Genomic DNA, 22037 nt, shown 5'->3' with positions numbered 1-22037 from the left:
ATAAAGTTGACTTGACTGTACAACCCGAGAGTGAAACACGGGAATACTTTTCTTTCTAAGGCCCATATTACATAAACTGCCTCCTTATTTACTCCGCTTTCAGTATTGCAACCTTCAGTCACATTGACATCTGATGTGTGTCATTGGATGAACACACATTGTCTTTGGTAAAAGTGCTTTTATAGTTTTGGCTCCTTCATCTTGGTGTGAGCTACTGAGTCACCTTAAACTAGATTTTATTACAAGAGATTGTGTCGTAAACTGGCTGTTTGTTTTAAGCCTGTTGCTTGTTTCGTGTCTGTGAATTTTTATGGTGTTTTGTTTTAACTTTTTACTGTTGTGTTCTTAGTCTGTTTGTTCTTTTATGCAAAATTCTTTATGCTGCCATCTTGGCCAGGACTCTGTTGAAAAAGAGAGATTATGAATCTCAATGGGACTATTCCTAATTAAGGTTCAATTTTAAAAAGGAAATACAAAGAATAGACATGACAGCGTTTAGTTTTTATGCGCCACATATCTGGGACACATTCCCAGAAAACTGCAAATCTGCCGCAATTTTCAGTTCTTTCAAATCAAGGCCTTTTACAAAATAAAATATTTATTCATATCTTACACTGCCCTGTAACTTTTATTCTTTTATTTTATAAATACATAATAAATAAGAGCAGGAAATAAATAAATCTGAATATGAAATATATCCATAAATAAATAAATATAGTTTATATATACATGAATATTATTCATTTATTTATTAAATATTGACTAAAATGACACTCCATAGCTGAGAGGATAATAACTAGACAAATTAGGGGGGTTGAAACACCTGCTGAAAAAAAACACACACACACACACACAAATTCATTTTCTTTTTTTTAACATTTCCAAACAACCTCCAACATGTATGTGGTGTTTCTGTCCTCCGGCAGTAACAGACTAAACATGCAAAAAGTAGATTATCACCTCCTGATCATCACATGCTTTAGTTTATTCTGACATACCTGACCTAATTACTGGATTTCTTTTGATGTGCTACTATAATGAGAAGCAGGGAGGAAAAAAGAAACGCCTGGATGACGTTGCCCTCACTCCTTGACACTCACTTGAACTCTGCTTGTGAGATCATGGTAATTATCATGTGCTCTGCTGGCAAAGCTGCACATTAAAATCAGCATTTATTCTGACGGTTTAAAGCAAAGAAACGCCTTCTCGCTCCAAGAACACAGGGGAATATTAACTGTTTGCTCTGACTGGTCTTCTTTAAGCATTTTAGCGCAGTTATCCTGATCTTGAATAAGTATTCAGATCACAATGACTGAGATGCTAACAGGAGGTTGATATTAATGCTCTTGGACACCCTGCAGGCTTTGTAAATACAGGCCTCCTGTTTAAGTATCAGCAGGACACTGTGTTTTCTATTTGTTTACACCAGCAACAATAATTGTTGCAGAAACATAAACTTCCGATAAATGATCCAAGAATATGAAGATACGGATATATATGCAGCAAAAGCATAACATGCTGCATGCACCTGTCAACAACAGTCTGTATGTTTTTAGGTGAGACTTCAGGGATTCAGTCTGAAACACAATTAACACTTCACAACCTTTCTGCAGACATTAATGAGGCTGATGCTGTGTAAGAGACAATTATCACCTCATGCTGTGACGTCCTGCATGTGCATCCATGCGTATGTGTGTTTCTGAGGCTGACGTTGTGTACGGTACGCGGTGCTGGTTGTTGCCATGGTGAAGGAAGAGGAGGAAGCTCAGGGGAGGAGCGGGCCTGATCAGACTTGTAAGCATTTTATAGGAGCTCTGGAGACCAATGAGTGTTTGTGTGTGTGTGTTGTCTTAATGTAATCAAAGAAAAATCAATTATTCCTCCCTCTTGTGCTCCGCCATTCTTTCTTTAAACACTCACAAGGACACATAATGAAAATATGATGGATCACTAACAGCAGAGCTCCTCAGAAGCAGTGGGAATAGGACAGACACAGACACATGGACACAATCACTTTGCTACCTGTACTTAACATATATTCACAGTGCATCTACAGCCCCTTTCACACTGCCTTTTCAAAGCAAGAATATCGCATTGTTACGCTGCCTCTCACTAAAATGGTGTCTGTATAAACAGGACAGCAAGCAGGATTCGATCATGGGCAGAACGGATGTGATGTTCTGACGGCGTGGAGGTTTAAAAAGTAGCTAGAAGAAGTTAGCTAACTCAAAGAAGAAGAACAGTGACAGTAACTGTCTGCAGAGGACGAGATTCAGCCCTGATATAACAGGGAAGGTAAATGATTGTTATTGCCATGTTATGCCATTCTCATAGTTAGAAAGCACTGCTGACATATCTGTTTTATGTCACACTGGAGGTAGACGCTCTTGTGTTAAGCATCACGCCTCTTGGTTCTGCAATGGCAGCATGCTGTTTAAAATCACACACTGGAATGAGGTGATGCCGCTGTTGTTTGATTCTGTGTGAAAATGCAAAGGAGGCATAAATAAGGGACTTAGTAGTGGTCCTATAGCACAATCTCTGTTTAGGAAGGGTTAATAATTCAGGCTGTCTGCACACGGTTCTCAACAAGCAGGTGGCTGAGCTGGTGGCTGGCAGCTTACGGTGCTAACTCCATAAATAGTGCTAACATATATAGAAATATTGCATGAATACATAGCTGAGAGCATCACTTCCAAACATTTTCAGTATTTACATACAACAATATCTAGTTCCATGTTATGATACTGACATGAAATGGAAACATTGCCCAACACTATATCAAAACAGCCCTGATATTAGCTGGCCAAATGACTGTGGAAACCTACTTGACATCAGAATAGCCTCACACATCGCACACCTTGACACTAAACATGTGAGAAAGTGATAGAAAGAAAACATTTCATATTGTTTTCAACAAACAAAGAAACACCACAGTGCCATATGATGCTATTTTTCACCCAGTAGATAAAAATACATCAAGATGCACTATTTGTGACAAGAAAGCGCCACACAGCAGCAATATGACCTTCAGGTTTTTTTGCGTTAAGTTTAATTATCCATTTTCCTTTTTTCTAAAAAGAGCCATTATTTTGAAAATGCATTTTCCCATTTAAGATATGATCAGCGTCAGTATAGTTAAAATGGTAACAAAAAGCACCAATATACTATTAAATTTTTAAAAATTTGGTAACGCCCATCCCTATTTGAGAATTAGCAATTTAATATTCAACAATGCATTGTATTTCGTAAGCTTATCATATGTTTGTTTGTATAAAATTTGAATGTGAAAAGTGTAGCTGTTAGATAAATAGAGAGGAGTTGAAATAACTTGCACCTCAGTTAATGTGCTTAGGTACTTTCCACAATAGTGACGTGCAAAACAATGCACTATTACAGACACACACAAACAGCACATTTCTCATAGTGTGAAAATAGCTAATGCTCAACTTCTGTTACCGTGGGAAACATGCACAGCCAGCTGACATATTTCTTTACAGCACCACACTTACTGAGGATGATGATGGCTGAAGAAACCCTTCTGAGGACACCAGGGGAAAATTCTGGAGTCAGCATGATTTTTCCACAACCCACTCAGTACTATACAACATTAACTATGTAACTATGCTATACTTTCAGCAAGAAATAGCACAAACAGCCTTGTTAAATAAGTTCTTAAGAAGATATGTATGCCTTGCATTACGAGGCCCATGATCCCACATCCAAATGCACCCAAAAAAAGGAATGCTGCCATGTGAGCACGGTGGGGTACGACAGTGAGGCTCCATGGGATATTTTAGCCACCAATAGGAGAGTCACAAGGATGGGATGGGATGACACCGCGGTTCAAACCTCACTGATATTCTCTCTCAATATTTTCTGCACACACACAAACACACACACACACACACACACACACAGATTATAAGTAGCTTGTAACCAGAGCTGGTCAGACGCTATTTAGTAAACCAGGAGTAGGCGTGAGTTTGGCTTCAAACACAGTAAATGGTTCCAGCAAAACAGAATTCACTCACTGTACATGTAAAAAAAAAAAAAAAGAAATAAAAAGCTACAAAACTGCTAATTTTAACCATGTCTCTAATCGTGCTATATGATATACTGTTATTACATTTTGATTTCGTAAAAACTGAAAATTAATGCACTGTATTGAAGATTATTTATCAAAAATGTATTTTTCAATGAGAAAAAAAAAATCAGTCAGCAACCAACCAGCCCCTTATACAATTGTTCCTGTTTGGTTAAGTGTGCAGAGTGCAGCTGCAGGACATGGTATTGACCAGCAGAGGGTAGTATAGCTTAGTTCAGCAGATGCACTTCATGTTGTTTTAAGACTGCAGTATGTTAACTGTTCCCATATAATAAACAATTTAATTATTGTGACGTTTAAATGTTTTGTTTCCATATGGTCCTCTCAGCATGCAGTCTGTATACAATCCTGTGTAACCGTGTAGTTTTATGAAGAAGCATCTATTAAAAAGTGTCTATGTAGTCAAAACAAATAACAAAACTATGCAGATTATTTGATTGTGGTTACCTGACATTCTTTTGAGAGCAAAAATAGATTTAAACTGTTCACAGATGACCGTTTAAGTCAGCAAGTTGTAATTCAAACCAAAAAGTTCCATTAGTAGGTTTCCAACACCCGATTAGGATTCAAAAAAACTTTACTTTCTCTTTTCTCCACTGGGACGAGCTTTTTCATTTGAAAACCTCGCTGTCTGACAGAAAGTCAAATTCAAAAGTCAACGTCGGTGCACATCCATAATAAAAAAAGGTAACTGTATGAGGGCACAGCAGAGCAAAGTAACATTCATTGTCTGTGAGGCGAAGTCTGTCTTTGGTACTGTGCTACAGTCCTTTACTTCAAACGTAAAAACATCTTAAAACATTAGACACGACATGACGGCTTAAAAAAAGAATGTGTAAGAATTAAAGAGCTAAGTGCTGACATATATCACTTACACAAGTGATATATGTCTTGCTAAAGAAATATGTTTACACCTTTGCAGTAATAATAGTGATGATAAACCTCTACTTTAGTAAAGAAAACAGTTATGACAGGTATGTTGTAATAAAAACGATTATCTGCTGAATAATAATAACAACAATAATAATAATTGGCTTTATTTAGTGCCTTTCAAGGACTAAAGGTCGCTTTAGAAAAAAAGGGGGGGAAAAGAGGTAGAACATGTTCACAAAGTTTGTGATAAATGACAGGTTGCTTCTTCATGGAAAATAGATTTGAGATTTAAAATTCAATTAAGCTGCTTTATTTTAGGGGTTTAGCAAAGGTGGGTCATTTTTGACCCTTAGGACAAGTCGAACATACAGAAAGTTAAGACAACGCAACGGTTAAAGTGGCAGTGTGTGGGATTTAGGGGGATCGGTTGTCAGAAATGCAACACTTTCTGTTTTTATTAGTGTATAATCAACTAAAACTAAGAACTGTTGTGTTTTCGTTACTTCAGAAACAGCAGTTTATATCTACATAAGGAGTGGGTCCTCTTCCATTGAGTCCGCCATGTTTCTACGGTGGCTCAGAATGAACAAACCTAACAGTGGCTCTACTGAGGACGTTTTGTGTTGTTGTGTGACCTGAAGGTCTCTGCAGGTCCTCATACACTCTTGTAAAAGCGAGAGGTGTAAAGAGGGGTATTCATTTGACCGCAATCTGAAACCTCACCACTAGATGTCATTAAAACCTACACACTGGTTCTTCAAATGGTGGTTGAAAATGTGCATTAAATTACCAAAAAAAAACCAGATTCATATGACGTTAACGCCTTACCTCCACTGTCAGGCGAGCTGAGGACGTTAAGGGCGAACAGCATGGCGTTGGAGAAGGTGGTGGCCTCCTCTTTACTGGCAAAGTTCAGCCCGTAGACCTGGCGGGCGTCACGCCACTGATGGAAGGTCGGGGTGGCCTGATTGTATTTCAGGCCCTTCACTATGGAGTAGTTGATCACAACCTTCAGTAAGGAAAGGAAAATGATTAAAATGTTATGTAGATTTAAGCTGCAACTGCTTCATCACTCATGTTGGCAAAGTATTGTCAGCTGCTGATGAAGTATTTCACTCAGTCTTCAACAGTTGCTGCTAAGGGAGTGGAAAGAGATCCTTACTATTCTCCCACACATTTTACCAGCTGTTTGGAGATTTAATGCCAGTGTCTCTCTGCTCCTCTCCACACTATGATTTTCTAATCTCCACGGGACGAGATATACATCAAATGAATCCTCAAATATCAACTGAAGATGAGATCTGCACTACAATACTTCGGTACTTTTGAAAACACTATTTTGAGTTCAGTTTCTGTCAGTATGATTTTCTATCATCGACCATTTGATCATTATGTTGCGTATTCAACAATCATATCAGATCCAATCCATCGTAAAAGAGGACGAAACACATATTTCTCTACTGATAAATTCCTAAAAAATTCCTCAACAGCACACAAGGGGCAAAAACCTTAGTAATCCCACACTTCCTGTATTAATGCTAAAAGCCAAACCAGGGACAGGGTTTGAAAATTGGCTACAAACCTGTTTGCACCTGCTTTGAATTTTATATATAAAGCAATGCTTTCAGCTATTGTTCTCGTGAAATAAACCAGTAAATAAATAAAAACTTTATATCTAAAAGTATCAGTAAAAGTAGTGAGAAGTACGTATCCCGGTGTTAGAATATTGAATAGCAAATGCACTTGAGTAAGAGTAAAATAATCTGAAAAACAACTGCTCTTAGAAGTATAATTTATCATAAAATACTAAAGTAGAGACAGGTTTCTTTAAATTAAACACCTGTGAAAACTCCTAATCTTTAGCTATTGCTAATGCTGCACTGATTGATTGACAGATGTCACGTCAGAGATATTGTGATTGATTGTTTTCAGCTGGGAAACTCATTCTGAAATTGCTGATTTATCTGACTTGGCACTTACTAACACTGAAGTGCCTGAAAACAGCAGATATGAACGCCTCACACCTCAACAGAGCTCAGAAGCGCATGAGAAATGTCCCTTTATCACCACTGTGAGTATGATGCAGTTTATTTCCCCTGCGTCTCTTACCTGCTGGTCCTGCAGTTTGACGCCCACCACTCTGAAGGTGTTGTTGGCAGTGTTGTGGTAGATGTTGATTCGGCTGAAGCCCTGCTGCCCGGGCTTGATGGGCACCCATTTCTTACTGGCATCGTCGTAGACCATCACCGAGGCCCGCGCCTGGCAGATACTCTGTTCACTGAGGGAAGACAGAAAGGGACATGAGAAGAGTACAAATACTGTAACACTGTTCTGTTGACTGCAGAGAGACACACATAGAAATCCACTTCATCTGTTTTCTCAGAGTGTTTTTTTGTCAGTTTCTCCAAAAAGCTGAAACATGTTATTGTGATTTTCTGTCCAATTCTGAAGACAATTTAAGCTCCTAAGTGAAGCACGTCAGTGAAAAAGTGTTTTTTTTCTTTTAAAGGAACAAGTACTTTAAAAACTGTACTTCAACGCTTTACTTGAATGTGTTTTTGAGCCAGTAATCTTTTTACCTCACTATATTTGCTACGTTTGCTTTTGTTGCAAATCTACTCTAAATGCAGGCACCAACTGTAGGGATATGGGGTAGGGGATAGAGGTACGTCGCTGCCTGAGAGAAACACGCTGAAGTTGCACACACTGCAGGTGAAAATGCAGTTAGCTACCTAATGTTACTTAAAGGTATGTTAATTTTTCATTGTTTGATATTAATCTTTGATGTTATGGTTCAGAGAAGAGGGGAAGAGAGGAAGTTTTTTTTTAATTATTATTTCGCACTGGTTCACACAGAAAGTAAATTGCTCAAGTAATTATTACTAATAATTATTATTAGTTATTAACCAGATGCCTTTTTACTTTTAATTTAGGTTTCTCAAATTGTGATTTTCACTTTTACTTGTGTAATTTTTAATGGGAGTATTTGTACTTTTACTTGAGTACAGATTTTCTGTACTCCATGCACCACTGTCAGCGCTGCGCTCAGTCACATGCATGCCCTTTTTTGACTCCGTTTCCAAACTCTGTTCATACTCCCAAATAGTAAAACAGTTTCACTGACACTGAAAAACTGTGCAGGCCCATTTTTTTCCACAGAGAAAATTGATGAGGAATGAATAAATAATCAGATGGACAAGCAGAATTGACAATGGCATCAAAAAAGTCTTAATGACTCCCATCCCTAATCAGTAGTAGAGAATATTATATTATAGAGATGCTTCACTGCACTGTTAATTGTCAGACTGTTACCGTCGACCAGAAATGTGAAACCACATTTACTGTGGTCAATAAAATGAAACCAGTGAAACAGAGTTGCTGTATAATCATCTGGTTAACTGAGGGGTCACTGTGAACCACACCTTTCTGCAGTGACCACATTAGAAATAACACACTGCCACTGTAGATATCTGACAGTGTGTGTGTGTGCTGAGGAGAGGGTGTGTTGCCATTTTTTAAGCTATAAACGAGACCTCAACCTAAAACCAAAGCCTGGAATATTCCCCTTTCCCTCCTGGCCTTTACTGTGGTGTGGTGGCAACATTTCAGTGCTTGAAGAAGTGTTTAGAGGCATCACTGCGGAGGGGTGTGCGTGATGTATCGTGTAATGATACAGTGTGCTAAAAACGCAAGTGTTTGATCAGCAAGCGCATCGCCAGCTGGTGACTGGTTTGGTGAAAAGCAAATGTAAAGTCGCACAACACACACAAGCACAAAGCTACAAACATGCGTAAAATTATCACGTCCACAACCGCAGAGCCGAGAGGGAATTCATTCATAAAACGACACATGTGGCCATTGACTCATGTGGCTTACACAAATCACATCACAAAATGACCACTTTACCAAGATACAGTGTGAGATTAAAAAATAAAAACGCATGTGTGTTATGTGCATGACTACTGTTGTGACCTTAGCACCATATGTGCCTGAAGGTGGAAGCACGCGGCAGCAGGTGGAGCGGTGTTGAGTACCGGCAGACGTGAAGTTAACTCTCAGAACCTGAGAAGAGACTAAACACTTCTCTAATTTTCACTTCCAACACCTCAGGGGCCGGCTCTCTGGCAGTCAGACCCACATTAGCAGGCTGAAGGTGTGAGGGCCAAGAAAAGCAAACTAAAGAGCATTGTTGATGTGCTCACTGACTGTCAAGGTACTCCAGAGCTTAAAGGAGCACTCCACCCACAAAATGATCATTTATATGTCAAAAAAACTTTTTTCCTCACATGGTAGAGAAGAAGCCAAAAAGGGGTGTTTAAACACATCAAAATTATTAACAAGGGTTTTTAGTGAAAATACATGTGTTTGGGAAGTCCTGAACATATGAATGGATGAATGAGACTTTGATTATACTTTACAAGTTGTGTGAGAGTTTGTCAGCAGATGTTCTGATGCAGTTTTGCTGTTGTCAAACATGGACCCCCATGACTTCAATTCATCCAGAATTTTCTCTGGTTTTGGATTCTCCATTCACTTTTACTTAGATCACAAGAGAAAAGCACAGATTTCTTCACAAATTCAAGGTAACCTGGGGTGAGTTATTGATACACAAATGATCATTTTGTTGGTGAGATATTTCTTTAATCTTTTCAGTAGTTCATATAAAATGACATGGTAAAATAAAATGTAAATTTGGTCACTGCAGGAGTCAAAGGAGTTGTACTTAAACAGAGTTTATATTACCTTACATACAGTGAGGAGATGAGTGAGAGAAATTGTCCAGACATACTACAAACGGCAACATCGTCACGTTTAGCAGGACGAGCGGTAACAAGTAACCGTGGCAGTGGTCATTTTTGTTTTTGCTCTTCCATTCTTCAGTAAACTTTCGACAAAGTCCTGCAGCTGCAGCAAAAGCGGCGATGACGCGCTCAGACTGCAGGCTCGAGCACGGTAGGGACGCGTACGAGCAGGGAGACACCTGGACCTATGATTGGATATTTACAATGTGGACCGCAAGGCAGCGAGTGGTCCGTGTTTTTACAGCATTACAGTGGCCAAGATGACGGATCATTTTCGGACCTTAAGTCATTTCAACCAGTATAACAATTTGTGCATTCAGCTAACAGTTACCAACCCTTAATCGATGAAATGCCAGAAAGTAGTAAAAAAAACACCCACCACAACTTCCCAGAGCCCAAAGTGACATCTTTAAAAGTATTTAACGCTTGAAAACATCCAAATATTTAATTTACAACTATATATCTAATGCACATTTAGCAAATGTAATAGCTTTTTTTCCAATGATTGGCTAATTGGTTAACTGACTAATCATTTCAGCTTTAAAATGCACAATTTCATATAACCTGGAACAGTTTTCTCCTTACTTGATACATTTACAATATGGCAAAGGTATGGAGTGACGTCAAGTCTTTAAACCATTAATACATCAAATTCTACTAAACAGAAACATTTGAGACTTTGCAGCGATACACTGGAGATCTGCCTGAACCTGTTTAGAGGTCAGGCATGTCCAGCAGCATAATGCTGTATAAGTTATGAGGGCATGAAAAAAGCCAGAAATGGTGACAAGAGCCAAAAGTGTGATTAACTGTTCTATTACCTCGACTGCTGGATAGAGAGCCGGAAGTGAGTGAGATTATACAGTGCAAAGTTAAACCCCCAGCAATTTAGCACAATTACATTAACGATAAAAATGGCAAAAATAATAAAACGAGGACGCAGATACATGAGGTTGTCTTTCACAGCAATTATCGGAGGCTGGGACTTGTTTCCAAGGCCCCGAGGACGGCTGTAACATTCAAATGCCAACATGTGAGCCCCGTCCTCTGAAAACCTTTCCTTCGAGGTGCTGCTCCGCAGGAGGACGACAGCGTGACAACCTGAGAGACCCCCCCTGGACCGCTCTGACACATAGTCAGGTCCCAGCTGGCTCTCATTTTTCCTACCATCACATGCTCTCTAACTTAGCACCGTAAAAATAAACTTTGTTTTAGCCTAAAAAAGCAAAGATCCAGGCTGTCCCTAAAATTTTAAGTTGACTGAATCTGAGAGGACAAGTTGAGGTAGTTTTGTAGTGATTAAACTTGTCTTCTTCAATTTAAGGCAGCTCAGACACTACCTTTTTTAAAATTTAAAATAAAGTTTATTTTTACAGCGTGACAAAACAGCTGGGCTTTCCTAAAAAACTGCATACCTGAATGTTACTTTTGCAAAATAATTAAGTGTGACTTGAACTTAATTAATTCCCCTAAAATGTGCAATACAAGTGAGGAATTCAGAATGACAGTGTTGAGGGCTCAATATCAACCTTTGACCATCTACAATTTTTCCTTTCCTGTTTTTTTTTTTGCTTATTGTGGATTTGATAAGTGGTATAACACTTTGGTATGTTTTGCTAATGTAGTGATACTAAAAAAACATACAATAATAAAAGATGCAAATCCCCAATAGTAAAAAAAGCAGGCTATTAGATATGCGTTTGTAAAAAATTAAAAAGAAAATTTGCAAGCCTCTATTATGCAAGCATGGCTAAATCTGCCTTTATTCTTATCTTGATAAAATGAAGAAAGGATTCCAGACTTTATAGAAAGTCTTTATGGAGCCCCTCAATGAGTATTTTATTTTCTCAAATTTAAGAAAGTGCAGCACGTCTGTGATTCATTGAGCAAAGGAAGCTCTCTGTGTGTGTGTGTGTCTGTGTGTGTGGAGTAAGGTAGCAAAAGTCGCCTTCAGTCTTTCCATTTTTCTTTCATGTGAAAAATCTTTTCATCATATGAGTCATGTGTCAAATCACCTGTTTGACACATGACGTAAAGAAGTTTATTTCCATGCAACAATATCACAAACTCTGAGAATAAACTGCACAGCAACATCATGTCCTTCCTCAGAGAGAAGCCTTTAAAGCTCACTTGACAGATGGATTTCATCAACAACTCCCACGATTACAACGGCCCTCCCCTCTGTCAAATACCCATCATTCACCGCTCCACAACTGCTGCAGAGTTAACCAGCAGCAACATCATATCAAAGCCATCACAACACAATTTATTCATGACAGTGATTCCTACACAGACACTTTTTGCAGACGGCTGAATGTAGTAAGACAAACAGTGAGTCGAGATGTAGATGCTGATGGCTGGAAAATAGTTACACAATAAATATCCTCCGTCCACGGACAAACAGGAACTTGAAAATCAAACAGGAAACACATTTGTCTTTTACACAAGCAGATGTGAACACAAAGTTCCTCAAATACATTCAAATGTCATGTTCAATTCACTCCGGATAAAATCAAAAGTCCTGTTTGACAGCCCTCACACAGACGCACAGATTCACCCTTAACTCATGCAAAATAGCATCTTACTCCTGAAATATCAACATTAAGAAAAACAAAATGTTTTAATCACTGATAAGGCTGCAGGATATCGCAATCTAAAAAGTCCACTGCCTCGACATTTAAGAACCTCCCATTCTGAATCATGAGGGATAACTACAGACATCATGTTTCCTAAATCTCTAAATAAATTGAACAGACTCTCAAATCGCATAACTGACACTTCTCTCCACTTCTGAGACCCGACAGACCACCAGAGGCTCTCTGGGAAAAGACGGGGAGGGGAGGAGGGAGGTGGCTGCTTCTCTGTGATGGATCTTCTTACAAAAACAGGCCCTATTTCTGGAGCAGTTTGGGCCAGAGGGATGGAGCGCCTCCAGCTCCGAGCTCACGGTTTCAGTTCTCCCCGAGCAGTCAGAAATAAAGCGGGCGTCTCGTCAATTCCTCCTCCACATACAGTATGTTGCTCAATAAACACATCATGGGATGTAATGCAAAAAAAAAAAAAAAGAAAAGGACAGTTTCTCTTTGTTCTGTTGGGTGCATTGAGCAGAGTTGGATCTTCAAAGAGCAACTCAGATCATTTCTCCCCACTTCTGTGTTAAATGCTTCTGTGTATGATCTTGTTATTGGCAGACTCTCTCAGTCACATGACAAAGAGACAAGGCACAATAGGGCACATGATAGCTACCAACAACAACAAAAAAAAGGCCCATTATGCTCAAACGCTTGATGGTTGATGGATTTTCAGCTGTAAAAAGGGTAAACAGTCGAAAAAGAAAGACGTGATAGCCAAAGTGGGTGTGTGTTTGCGACGAAGGGATAGCAGGCGATACGGCTTAATCTGAAAAAGGTCAGCTATCGCTGAAAATCACAATCAGTGACATTAAAATAATGTGATGAATCAAAGTGAAGTTCAGAGCAGGAATGTACAAAACAGGAAGAACTGAAGGTCAAACTAAAGAACTAGAAAACGACATTTTAGAATATATTAATTACAAAGAAGACCCCTTTTTGAGTAATAACCTTGACAAGTCAAAATGAGTGTTGCTAGTTGATGCTACATTGATTGTGTTGATAATAAATGACACGTAATGAGTAAAAAAAAAACAGTAGAAGATGACTTAAGACTGCACTAGACCCTTCTCACTGCAGACACAAGGAATAACATCAGTGTTGGCTCCATCCCATTAAGTGTCCCAGTGAGCCACGTCAGAGCGAGTATGTTCAATACCAAAGGACGAGAACCTGCTCACCTAAATACAGAGCAGCCTTCAATAATGTTATTAAAGAGGATCTGCTATTTTTTTCTGTATTAAGCGTCTTTTATATACTGTTAAAATGAATAATGTTCATGTCAAACATGGCCAGTGTCAGTTCTCATTACATTCTTTATATGGTCACCTGCTCCAGGCACGCTACACAAGTGTTGACATAAATGAGCCTACACTGCTACATATAGCTACATGCTAATGTCAGAACCTGCATTCTTGGCTGCTGATGTTATAAATTTCTCCACGAGTTTGGATAACATTATGGTTCAAACGTGCCTGGTAGTGCTTTGAGGCTTTTATGGTGACTTGCTTACAAAATAAAGTGCTGCCATTCTCTGTTTAAGTCATTCAACACTACAATAGTTTTTGTAATTGGTCCAGTAATGAGCGAGAGCACCGCAGCATAAAAGACTACAATGAAACCACTTAGGGCATGTTCGCATCATCAATTTACGTCCACTAAAAGTGCTAATTTTTGCCACTGACAGGCTTAGATCGTTATTCTGACTGTCTGACAACACTGCGTTTCATTTTCTTTCACTGGTGTGTTTATTACTGTGATCAAGTCTCGCTCAGGGAGAAGTCTCGTTCAGAAATCTTGCGAGAGTTATTGCGGGACAAAAAACAGTGGAAACATCGGTGAGAGTCACAGAGAGGAGCGCCCGGAAAAACGTGTTGAGTACAGAAAGCATATCTTGATGTTATCTAAAAGATTTTCAGTGTCATGGATGAATATTTAGCAGATTTTGATATGCCTGCAAGATTTCACAAGACTTCTCTTTGAATGAGACTTGGTTAGAGTAAAGAAAAACATTTCGTCAGTGGGGTCTTTCCATAATTTTGTCATACATTTCTCATCTGTGAGCCTGACAGCGGCAAATACAGGCACTTTTAATGGATATATATTGAAGGGGCACAGTTTAATTGCAGCATGTTTCGCTGCTGTGGCCTCGCTCAATACCGGACCACTTTCAAAAATCCACTACAGTCATCCTCCGCTGCAGAGATGCAGAGATATGGACAACCCGGACACACTGACCAATCAGAGAAAACTGGACTTTTTTGGGATGGAGCCTTAAAGAGACGAAGCTAAAACAAAGTGTCTCAGGCAGAAGGTGAATACAGGTGATGGCAGCACAGACAGTCTGAGAAAAATAGTGTTTTTTTTTAACATTTAAGCATGTAAATATGTTCTAGTAGAAATCCCAAATACAAGTATGAATCTAATAATAAGCACAAAAGGGCCCCTTTAAGTTGCATTTTGAACAACCTAAATAAACAAGGAGCTGAAAGACAGAAATTGGCAGCTGAGCAGGTTGGAACTGCAGACTCAGGTTAGATCTCTCTCTTGGTTTATCACTGTATGTGAACCCTTTCACTTAAAAAGTCATGTGAATTACTGTTGATATAAAAAATATTGATCATAGACACTCTCAGAAGATTCGCTGAGGTGCAGGGAGACTGAATGAACAGCTGACATTTGGGCATTTTTTTCTTTTCAGGCCGCTCTGGTCTTCTGAAGGCTTGAGCCTGCTGGTATTTTCCTCTTGTGTATTCTATAGACTACATCTTTAAAAATGCATGAGCACTTCCCCACTACCAGCTCATGAATAAAGAAAGAAATAGTGTGTGTTTCTCACACCACACTGACAGGCTAATGAGAGCGCAAATATTTAAAATGTTTTTTTTTTTTGTTATTAACTGACAATATATTTGTATTGGTGCAGAGAAAACACATGTATTCTGAATGTGAAGTCTAGTTCTTAAAAAACGGCTCGACTTGATCTGGCCAGCAGCTCCTGTCTGAGCATTTCACCTTGTTTTTGCTGGACTCAGCAGATTTCTCAGCGGAGGCTGAATATTATTCACCTCAAAAAGCAGCCTGAGAGGGTTGAGGAGGGAAAAAAAAGACGAGGAGTACAGAGAGATGAATAGACGGCTGAGAGAAAAACAAGAGCAGAGAGGATATGAAGGCTTCTGCCACACTGAGCGCTTCCTCATGTCAAATAAGCCTCATAAGGCGAGTGGTGAAAAGGAGGCCACATTCCCAGGCTTTTGAATTAAGCAAAGCACTTCCCTGCACACATGGTTAGACATATGTGTCCCCCCCTCCTCCACACAAATCCTATACATACACACACTCACACGCTCACACACACAGTGTCACGGCTGTGTGTTTCAGTCCATTAGCAGACGTCTCAGTGCTGGAAGAAATGATGCCTGAACATGATGAAAAACGACTGTATACACGACGGGTTGAGTGCACAAATTTAGGAACAGCAGTTTCATGTTTCTGTGAGATCCGTCAGCTTCCTGTTTGGATCACTGGGTGTATTTGGGCTGGGAAAGTGTTTCGTTGGCACACTGGGTGAGTGGGTTGGGGTGACGGGGTGTGTGTGGCGTTCTCTCTGGGTAGCACCCGAGGGCAGAGCTTCTGTTATCATGGCAATTAGCTTTTGTTGCCGGGGTAATTGTTTCATCCTGCTGGTTCACAGTGGAAGGCACCCGAACAGACCCGAACAAATGATGAGTCATTCAGCACAGCCCTGCGCGGCCAGCTCATGACAGCAGCTCAGATTTTTGGGCCTTTGTTTCCGTGATGTAAACTAAATGTCATAAACACAACCAAAGGATACCGAAGCTGTAGAGAAGAGCGCCGTCAGCAAAGGTTTATACGTGTTGAACCACCGACACAAAAGTGGTGCAGTATAAGTTTGGTATTTTACATCCTGGACCCTATCTTCCCCTGTATTTGTGTCTGACTAATGTGAATGAGTTTTGAAATTGTTCCAGTATTATGTGAGAGGGATTCAGCGTAACAGACCGCCATCTAACTAATCATGGCATGTTCGAATCATCAATTTTATGTCCACAAAAAGTGCTTTTTTGCCACTGAAGGGCTCAGATTATCATTCTTTGTGTCTGACATCATTATGGAGAGGACCTCTTCTAAGACAGACCCTTTTGTTAATCAGTAAGATCCTTTTTATGTAGCCAGAGGCTACTCCCCCCCCAAAAAAATCACCAAACCCACCAGACTCAATTTAAATAAACACTTATTTTAGCATGTATAGATCTAGCATATTTTCTCATCTAACTGGGTTTATTTCAACCAAACCAGAGGTGGTGATTGTTAAAACAGTAGAAAAATGAGCCAAAACAGCTTTTGTGAGGTTTTTGGGGTTTCTGTTAATTTTGCATGAAGTGTGTTTTATTATGATAAAATTAATATTTGTATTTTAGAGCTGTCTCTGGTTACAACAAAAGGAACTTATTCTTTAGCACAAAAGTCTATGTCTGAAAGGATCCTGTCAATAACATTGGAAGACACTTTTAATAACAATCTGAGACTGTCAGTGGCAAAAACAAAACACTTTTATGATGTATAATGATGATGTGAACATGCCCCAAATGGTTACATTGCAGCCTGTTTCGCCACTGCAGCGATCTCACTTAATACTGTTAGTCACTTAGACACAAAAACAAGGAAAAATAGGGTCCAGTAACTCACCCGTTAAATTTTTCTTGAATAGTGCAGTTTGCTTAGTTCCTGCATCTTCATATAGCAGCTCCACTCAAACGTAGTTAACCAATTTTCAAAAAATATTTGGCTGATCTAATAAACCGCATTCTTTATAATAGTATTCTGGGGAGGATTTAATCACTTTATGTAACAGTGGAGAGATGACAGGAAATGAGGGGAGACAGAGATGGGAAACAAGATACAACGAAGGTCCCTGACTGGACTCAAACTGCGGATTTAAGTCAAGAAATTGAAATCATTTCTGTATTCTTAGTTGATAATTTTCTCTGTTAATAAATATATAAGCTAACAAAGCCACTTCCTGCTTGGACCTGTAGCCATAGTAACAGAAAAGCTTCAAAAGGGGATTTTTGTCTTACTTGGAATAACTGTTCCTCAAGAATGAATGCCGTGATTATTACACAGTATTAAACCAACGGTGTATGAGAGGCTTCATTTCCCTGACACAGTCACTACTTCATAATAATAATAGAATAATAAACACTCAGCTAACTAGGCCAATCTAACGGTTACATTTACAAACCATGTGTGAAAAAGCTTTCCTCAGTTCCTCTGGCATCAAATCAGAGTAGGAAAATATGAAAAATCCTTCCAGAACCAAACATTTTACTTAAAATAATATGCTTTTAGAGGCTTCACCTGCATGTAAATCATTTAAATACATGAGGACTCAGGGACATCATTTAATAAGCCTTCCTCATCACCTCCTTTGTGCCTCAGTCTTTCATGTTTTAACTCAGCTGGCTAATAAGGGCAAAACTGATGCCTAAAATAATGAGAGGAGACCTGACAGTTCAATCGACAAAAACAGATAATCCTAATTAATTTTTTAACCATGAAATCGGGTCTACAGACGAAGCAAAGCATTAATTCTGGTTATTTGCTGCATCTTAAGAGGTGCAGCCGTCGATCTGCACAGCTGGAGACAGCTTCACACACCCAATTAATCAATTCATTTCATGCTAATTAACTCACTTAAAAAAAAATCATAACCTCACGCACAATGAAAGCCAGCTGAGAGAGAGGGACGCATCCAGAGAGGCTTCCTGTGCAGCAGGAGTGATAATTACCCAGTTTTATGCATCCCTGGTTGGTACTGTAGATAATAGAGACATGCAGTCAGTGTCAGGGAAGGCTGATAACTCAGTCTGAGGTTTGGTAAACAAACAATGGCATTCTCGTGAACCTCAGCAGAGCAATACGCTGCCATATCTGACATCTCTTCATTCAGTTTGGGTTTTGAGACAAGGGGAGATTCTGTGAAATTTAAAGCACAAACAGACATTCAAGTTTTACTTCAACTCACGACCTTGTCCTTCTTAGACTGAGGCCTCTAAGAAGTCCTGCCACTCCTTTTTCAAACAGGAACAGAAAGACATAATTATACGCCCACACACAGTATATTGTGGTACCCATACTGTACATACACCCAAAATGACAGCCACTGATATTTTTAGTGAAGGGCCAGCTCAGGGCAACAGAAACAGATGGGAAACACAAATACAAACATAGGGCCCTTTTGGGGAAATTACATAGATTTACATACACTTCAGGGCTGGGCGATGTCTGCTGAAATGGCTTATAAAGATGTCCACAGTCAAAAAAAATAAATAAGTAAATAAAAATTTATTATCGCTCATAAAATGTATTAATTGAAAAGTGTGCGTATTACACTCAACCAACACCAGGAAAGGCAGTCTGCAATACATGCCAAGAAAGTGTCAGCTTTGTAAAACCTCAGGGAGCTATTTTTATTCATTCATTTTTTAATCTAAATTTTCACTGAACTTTATGAAAGAAAGTTACCGGTAACTTGCTGTATATGATGTTGAAAGGTTACGTTTTGATTAAAGAGTTGCTAAAGGCATTTCAACAAAGTTTTGTGATGGAGTTTGTTATATTCCCAATTCTTTTTATTGTAAATACACATCAGTTCCAAATATCAGTTATGGGTCTCAATACGTACTAATAATCTGTATCGTTATTAGTCCTAAAAAAAACCCAATATCGGTCACCCCATAGAGTGGACAATGATCGCTGACGATGGCAAATCTTTGCAATGGTGGCGACAAACATGGTCACTATCACCTGTCTGGCAGCCTACAGATAATCTAGATGATTCAGAATTGTCACTTTTTCGGCACATAAGGAATGCCATTAGCGCCACAGCAAAGCTGTAACCCAGTGTTGGCGTGGAGGGACAAAATTACAATGGTGGGCTCAGATCTGTGACTAGGACTAGCTGTTTATATCCCTCAATTGTACACCTGAAGCATGTTGGTGCTTCGGTAATTAATGACTGAATGCAACCTGCAAGTCCTGAAATGGAGCCTACAAGGTACAAGGAAAAGTGGTTGCCCCAAGAACAGCTGCAGGAGCGGTGTCTAGGCAGAAATCTAGAGGAGTGGGCCAAACTAGGGAGATCAAGGAAAAACTGAACAACCATGTGAAATGGAAGACATTTTCAAGCGGCCTATGCTCCCTAGAGGAGCAAAGGGCTTGAGTCAAGTATGTCAAGCTATCTGTAATGGCATCGTCCATTGTTCCACCATAATACATGCATTTCCTGGGGACTTACCCTCACCCTAACCCTAATCTTAACCCATTTTTCTCAATTAGGGACGTGGCTTTTGTCCCCTGTTGGAAGACCTGTCCTTAATATACTGGTCTTCAGTCTCAGATGTGTCCCTAATGGTAGCCTAAGTCATACCAATATACATACATGTTTTTCTTTTTATATTTGTATACCTTATTGAAGTAATACATTCTTTATCCCCAAACCCTAACCATGACAACTACATACCAAACCAACAGTCCAAACATACATTTGAAAACACAGCTTTTCCTATGTGTTTTGTCAACTTTTTCACACGCGAACTACATTTTAGGTCACAGAACACAAACTTTGTGTAAAACTTGCAGATTTTCAGAAACACTGTTTTCAGAGTTGACGTGGAGACAGGGAAAATGAGTTTTGGGCTTGTAATATCAAAGTGTGCACCATTATCTCCTTTGTCAGGCATCATAAATGACGTAACATTTTGTGCATGGCCAAATGATGCTAGCTCTAATCTTGCTAACAGGACTTGTTACATAAATGCACAGTGACTCTTCCACTATGTTGTGGAACAGATGGGCCAAAGTGCACTGCAAAGTTCACAGTTCCTGGTAGCCTTCTGGTAATGGCTTTTTTTAGGCTTGTGATTGGCCAACATCCTCTCCATCTTTGTCTGACTTTAGGGCTACGGTAATACCACCGTCTGTTGGTTTAGCATGCTCGTCACAGCACTTCAGTTGTATTTTTCATTTGTACTGAGATTTTTTTTAAAGCAGCGCTTGTGTGGTAAGGTTTTTTTTGGAAAGGAGGAGGGGAAAAACCCAGTTTTAAAAATAGAAATCTACGTGTGGACTGGGTCTAAATGTAATTCTAAACTTAATTTTAGAACCAAGTCTTAACCTTCAACAGTCTTCTGATGAGCCAAAATGTCCTCACAATGCACACGTCTTCACAATGATTGCTTTAAAATCTAAATCGGTCCTCATAAAGATAGCAATATAAGCCCCCTGCCCACACACCCCCGCACAGATTGATTTCTGTGTATGGATTTGGTTAGTCGTCTGTTATTATTTTGTCACCATGAGGATTATTGCCTACAGGGTTCACTGGGAGTTTCGGGGAGGGGGGCAAAGCCTGTGTATAGTATAGGTGGGGATGTATACATTTAGAGTATGGATGGGGGTGTGTGTGTCTTTGGGTGGGTGCTGCTGGGGTCCAGCTGACAGAGGGAAGAGGTCTGTCTGACTGCCTGGATTAGAGACACAGCTTGGCAGGCAGATCATTACCTCACTGCAGTCTTAAATCTAAATTAACCAGGACTTAACTCTCGTACAAGACCTCTAATCTGCTCCATGGGGAAAGTACTGTTCACAGGCACACGGAGGGAAAGAAGCCTGCGGGAACTAAAAACAGCACAAGCCAACTTTATTGCTGAGAAACAGTGTGAAGCTCAATCATTTGTTAGTGAGAAAACTAAGCACAGTTGGCTTTTTTTGGAGGAAACAGTGAGAAACATGACAGATGCCAGATTTCAAGAATTGCAGTAATGTTGCTCCATGCCACACTGATACTTAACTACAGTAAATAGAACGCGGAAATTAAAACTACAGAAGATGCACAGGCATATAGGATTATTATTAAAGCCTGTAATTTTTCCCATGCATGCTCACGTGTTTTGTTTGGTTTTGGACTGCAGCGTTGGTTGGCTGATCCACCTCTTTGGTTCAGACCATAGATTGTATATAACGACGGATGACACATCTTCACATCCTTCTACTATGTAAAAAATTAGCCGAAGTATCACAGAAACAGCTGTTGCCGTCTTATTCTGGTGACGCCATCTGAAGCCAGAGTGCGTGCAGTGGTGGTCAGGGGCCGGAGCCGTCCCGTCCACACATCAGCATGACTCAATCCAAGCCATTCACTGCTGTCCATCATGAAATCACACTAATAACTAATTCAAACTAAACTTATCACAAAAACAAACACTTGAACATATATCATCATTATTAAAACTAGCTAAAATGAAAGAAGCAATCTTTGGGAAAAAGTTTTATGATATGTATCTCTAATTTTTTAATTTGGCTCATGGGCGGCGTTTATGACGACCAGGGGATGAAGAGACATTCTGGTTTCACTTTTAGGGAACTGATATATAATCCATCTACACAGTCTGTGGTCCAGTCTCAAAATATCTCAACAACTATTGGATGGATTGCCATGACATTTGGTACAGACATCAATGATCCCCTAAAGATGAACTGCATTGACTCTGTTGATCCTTAACATTTTTTCTAGTGCCATCATCTGCTATGAAATCCCAT

At 39.5% G+C, this 22037-nt stretch overlaps 1 protein-coding gene across 1 annotated transcript in view; it reads right to left on the bottom strand.

Annotated features, from left to right (window-relative positions):
* evla (Enah/Vasp-like a) overlaps nt 1-22037 on the bottom strand; it is a 45008-nt gene that overhangs the window by 13224 nt on the left and 9747 nt on the right. Inside the window, 2 exon segments of the mRNA XM_042500897.1 lie at nt 5810-5990; nt 7091-7259. Coding sequence (XP_042356831.1) covers nt 5810-5990; nt 7091-7259 — 350 coding nt within the window.

This window comes from Plectropomus leopardus, chromosome 14, assembly GCF_008729295.1.
Source record: "Plectropomus leopardus isolate mb chromosome 14, YSFRI_Pleo_2.0, whole genome shotgun sequence".
Lineage (NCBI taxonomy): Eukaryota > Metazoa > Chordata > Actinopteri > Perciformes > Serranidae > Plectropomus > Plectropomus leopardus.
This window is presented reverse-complemented; position numbering and strand designations above follow the sequence as displayed.